We start from the raw sequence: 5659 nt of genomic DNA on the forward strand, positions 1-5659 counted from the left end.
TATTTTAATTTTTATAAATACTAAAATTTGAGGATCACTGAGCTAGAGAAAAGAACAAAAGTTAAGTAGATGCTGACACACTCAAACCATCTGCTTTTATCAGATTTAAGTCACAAGTCTCTATCAAGGAATAGGTGGAAAGTACTAAAACTCTCCAGCTTCCTTGTAACATGATACTATTCTGTTTTCATGTTAAAGCTCTATAACCTTAGTACATGTTAATTGACGTGTTGTATGGATTAAACAGGTAATTTAGGTGACGGCATCCTATGGAGCTGGAAGCAAGCATTTTCTTGTTACCATTTTCTGGATTTGAATACAAATACTGCTTACTCAAGTCACATACACACTTTTGTGAAAAGCTGCAGAGAAGATATTGGTCGTACAGTTGTCATTTCCTTCTTTTGCCCCACTGAAGAGCTCACACTCCTCTTATCTGGCAGTGTCTCAAGACCCCTCCCTGCTGGTGCTTGTTGGTAGGGTAAGGTGTGTTGTATTCCGAAGTTAGGACCTAAGTTAAATGCTCACAGGATGAGACTCCACAGCAGCATGCCCTGTGCTGCTCTCAGGCTGACATTTTCAAAGGAACACAATGATGCCAAATATATTTCTCACATGTTCAGGTTCTGGAGAGAGGTACCGATCCATCTTGTAACGTCAGTCGAGCCTTACCTGATCGATCACCATACAGTTAGCATAGACCTCATCACCTCCATTCAGCATGTCAGAAAGCCGGCCTGCAGCAAGCAACGTTGGGGGATGCTTGGATTTTTTGAGGACATCAAAGGAGCGGTCTAGAAGGAAAACAAAAACAGGATAAATAAAGTTGAAGGGATTTATTCTACAGTCAAGCTTTACCTTCCTAGTCAAACCATAAGAAAAAAATCAAGAGAGTATTTTTTACGGTGGCGTTTTGCTGTCTTCACATTTTAAGTACCACATGCAAGTATTTTCTCTTCTACAACAAAGTCTTCTTGGTTACTTAGAACCTTCATGTAGAATGAATAGTTGTAGATAGATACATATTTGCCCACTTCAAGCACCATTTTCCCATTAGAGGTCTTTGTAAAATCAATTCGATATTGGCCTTCAATTTCTAACAGATTAAATTAAACTTCATCTCCCTTTATTAATAACTTGGAAGCATTAGCGATCGTACCGTGGTTCTCAGGTTCCACTGACATGTTCAGACTCAATGACCCTTTGCTAAAGGACCTGAGAGTACAAAGCCCAGCAGTTCTGGCTCTATACTGCCTGCTGAACATGCAAAATCTTACACAGAGAGTTGCCTATTTGAATTACAGAAATGTTTCTGCTTGCTTCCATGTTCTCAGCTTTATTCCAAATAAAGAGATGAAGTTGAGATGAAGTTGCTCAAAGTTGACTCCCAGAGAGTTGAGATGTCACTGTATTTGCAGGGAAGGAAGAGTCGATGGTAATAAAGCATACTCAAGCTAGAATGCCTTGATTCTTATCATTATCCTTTCCTCCTCATGTGGTTATGATGCCTGGCACTAAGTGCTCAATAATATTTGTTATAATTATTATAAATAGTGATTTTTAACCAGGTCCAGTGTGAGGTACAAGGTTATTAACACCAGTCACAGTGTGTTATAATAGATTATCAATATCCATAAATGACTTTGAACAGGGTAGATTCCATTGTTACATCCATAGCAAATGCCATCCTCACTTACATTTCAGTAAGTTTTCTTGAGTAGGTACAAAAGAGATGGTGTTTGCCACTATTCCGTGAGAAACTGCACGTCCCACTGTCTGTCTTGCCTATGCCAAATCATAAAATCTGGGAGTGATTTTAGGAAATGAAACAAGATTAATGACTGTTGGGCTGATGTACCATGAACAAAAAATTTTATTCTTTCTTAGAAAGTCCCAGATCTGTGGTCCCCAACCCATTATCGGTCCATGGCCTGTTAGGGAACAGGCTGCGCATCGCCACCTTAGCTCTGCACTCCACCCCCAATGACACCCCACACCTCCATCCCCAGTACATGGAAAAATAGTCTTTCATGAAACCGGCCCCTGGTGCCAAAAAGGTTGTGGACTGCTGTCTTAGTTGACATTATGAAAGGTCCAAAGATGTGTGAATTATACAAGCCAAATAGCTCTGGTTTCAGAGACTGCATCTAAATCCACCTCTTACCCACAGAACACTCAAGTGAGATTCTATTAAGCTTCTGGAGGAAATACACAATGTAAAAGGAAAACATTCTCTTCTTATATCCATGATGTATTCTTTTATCAACTTATTTAAATAGCTAGCAATATAATAGACAAAGCCAACAATTACTTCACAAGGATAACCTTTATGATCAATTACTATACAATTTTCATCTAATTACACAAAAGAAAATCAAGGTTCCAAAGGTTATAAATCAAGAACCTGACAAAACACTTTCAATGAGTTATGAAGAAAATACTTGCTCACTTGTCATTTTACATAATGTTTTAAAAACAATCATAAATAACTCAACATGGTCCTCTGAAGTGTAATTAATCCAGCTTAGCTGCTCTGCAGAGTCCTAGGTTCGCAGACTATAAAACACCTGGCATTTCTGCACCACACTTGGGAGGCTATTCATGCTCCTTTTTAATCACTGCCAAATTAAAACTTCATTGATAATTAGACTAAGAACTAACAAGATACTCAGCAAGACAATTGCAAACAATTGATGGATTTCATTTTAAAAACAGAATCAAGTGAAATATTACCCCAAATTGTATGGTGCCAGCAAATGTACTGCCCGGTCACCAACAGCCATGTTCTTAACTAGCAAAAGAGAACTCTGTTCGAGACTGACCGTTCGCTGCAAGGATAAGCAGGACCAAAATCTACTGCTATCTTCCTATACACAGTCATTAACAAAAGGCACTTAGATTCAACTTTCACAAACAAACATCCCAGCCCCTATGTGCAGGTCCGATTCTATATTGAGATCACATTCAAGCAGTAAAATAAACTAAAAGATAGCCGAGTCTGGTTACTTATTCAAGCTGGGGTCTAATTTGTTTTCTCCACGATTAATTTGATTAAGGTTTTAGAAAATATTGTAATTTAATTACAATGACAGGTCCACAATCTCTTAGCTGCAGTTCTGAAATGTAGAAAGTTCTGAAAATCAAAACTTTTCCATAAGTTTGGCTTAAAAATATATTTGGTGGCAAAATCTGACTTGAGCCTACATTGGACCACATATTGTCTTTTTCTTACTGCACTTGGTGTGACTGTTCATATATTTTACTGCAGAAATATTAACATGCCTGATGATGGCATTGTTCCAGTATCTCCTACAGGAGTCATATCATACACAGTATTAAGTACAATGCCAAAATGATCTGAAAATTCTGAATTCCATAACAAACCTTGTCCCAAGAGTTTCAAAGAAGAGATGGTAGATCTGCACAAAATTATCCATGTCAGATATTAGATCAACACTCTCAAATTTTCATCACTCCTCTGCAAATTCGCTATTTTGTCCTATCTACATGTCATCTATATCATATTCTTTAGTACCCATCTTCAGATGGACTGACCTGTTTTCTCTGAAAAATATTTTTATTTAAGAAATACCTTTAATTTTTTTTTTAATTGTTTTCCCCTTTCTCTTTCTTTATCCTATTTTCCTATTTCCCTCCACTCTTTTTCCCGTCTGTGTGCGTCTCTGGCTTTCCTGCTTCACTGTGTTCTGCCTCTGCTCTTTACGGGTACCCCTGTGAATTCCAGAAATTCTAACACTCATGTCAGATTGGGAGACCACTTGATTCTTGAGATGACAATGGACAATTTCAGCAGATACATATACACGTTTTATAAAATGATGGTGACATACATAGGATGTTGAAAAGTCCACCTTAAAACTCATCACGTGTCCACTGGTCTGGATCACAGAAAGGGCTTTGTAGAATCAGTAGGATGAGGGCTAAGTCCTACTGTTTCCTCTGCAGTGTCACCTCGGACAGCCCGAAAACTCAGACCCCATTTTATGTGCCGTTACACAGCAACTGAGTGCTGCATTGTGTTAGAAGCCATGGGAAGTACTTAAATAATCAGGAAGCAAGATGTGCTTCTTGGGGCAGCTTTAGAAAATCATCATGTAAATTCAATCCCCTCGTTTTACAGTTTAAAAAACTGGATGCAGAAAGCTGTGATTTGCTCAAAGTTTTATGATCAAGTGACCATTTAGGTCCATCCCATTGCAGAAAGGTGTGAAGGAAAGAATAAAAGGGAGAGGAAGGGTTGGGGAGGGAGTCATTACTGCTAACGTAGGAGGATTTTGTACCCTTCCCCAAGTTGGGGGGATGTAGAGAAAGTATTTCTGATATAAAAGAGTACGGGGGCCAAGAGAACATTTCCCCTTTTCCCTTTGATGGTTTGCTGAAAACCAGCTGCCAAAAGCAGATTAATAGGAGAAAAGACATACAAAATTTTATTTTAATGTGCATAGCTCAGGGGAATCACAGAATGATTACCCCAGAAATACCTTTAATATTAAGAATTACTTTATTCCTACTGTACATAGAAAGCCAGTATTCCCTGTCAAAAGTAGAAGGAAACTATAGGTATTAACACAATGAAATTAAATTCTAACTAAATACGTTGCCTATCAAAGCTGGAGTCTAAGAGGCCTGTTCTCTCTTTGTTATAAAGGGAAATTCTGAAGGATTCAAGAAGTGTTACAAATGCAGGGGTACCACACCAAGACGCTCCTTCAATCAACAGAAAGATCAAAAGAAAAGTGAAAAGGAAATATTTGCCTGACTCTATTATTCATTGTCATCTAGTGTTATGTTGGCCATCTCCAAGATGGACTGTTCCCAGAGGAATCCACCCTAAACTCTGGAAAAGTGGCCTCGCCATATGTCACAATCCTGTCATTCAGGAAATGACTCCACTGAGACAGAAAATCATGTGGGACACGGCTGCAAGAGCATGACACAGCAGTGAAGGGGGAAAATCTGTCTCCTCTCTAGTTCTGTCACCCGGAACCGGCCATGTAAACTTAGTGGGTCACTTGCTGCTACTATTTATAAAATTGGCACAGAAGTCCCTTTGAGTATTTCTCTGGAGCACCCATAGCCTCCACTCGTCAAAGGACAGGTCAAGACAATAGGATCTAGACGCAAATACAGACTGACAAACCAGAAAATGACACAGACGAATAGGACCGTCACTCCTTTAGTAACTTCAACACCGGTCACTGCAAATAATGGGCTTCAAACCAGCAGAATAGGGCTGATTGGGAAAAGAAAATAGGCTTTCAAGAGTATATTCAAATAAACAGCAGCTACTTATATTAAAGTGGCTAATTGCTCTACTATGTTTCAGCCCATTCAAAGAAAAAGCTCTAATGGTTACATTTTTTTTTTTAAGAAAAAGATTGATCTTCTCAAGATTTTCAAGAAATATGATGTTATAACTTCCATATGTAACTATTTTAGAAGTAAATTAAGTGAAAAATTATTGCCCTCCAAAAATGCTTTTTAGGTCCTTTTTCAAAGAACATATAGAAATAATGCAGTAAGAATACCAGCTCTTTGTCTTAAATTAATGCTGTCTTATAAAAAGTTTTTTCTTTGCAAAAAGTTAACTTGACAATTCTGTTGGTAGCATTGATTTCTAATATTTGGTAAACCCATA

General features: G+C 38.2%; 1 protein-coding gene across 2 annotated transcripts in view; it reads right to left on the reverse strand.

Moving 5' to 3' along the window:
* ARHGEF28 (Rho guanine nucleotide exchange factor (GEF) 28) overlaps positions 1–5659 on the reverse strand; it is a 310356-nt gene that overhangs the window by 98682 nt on the left and 206015 nt on the right. For both annotated transcript variants that reach the window (XM_012664527.1, XM_012664526.1), the window contains one exon: positions 673–794. In XM_012664527.1, the coding sequence (XP_012519981.1) occupies positions 673–794 (122 nt within the window). The remainder of the gene's footprint in view (positions 1–672; positions 795–5659) is intronic.

This window comes from Propithecus coquereli, unplaced genomic scaffold, assembly GCF_000956105.1.
Source record: "Propithecus coquereli isolate 6110/MARCELLA unplaced genomic scaffold, Pcoq_1.0 Scaffold9, whole genome shotgun sequence".
NCBI lineage: Eukaryota > Metazoa > Chordata > Mammalia > Primates > Indriidae > Propithecus > Propithecus coquereli.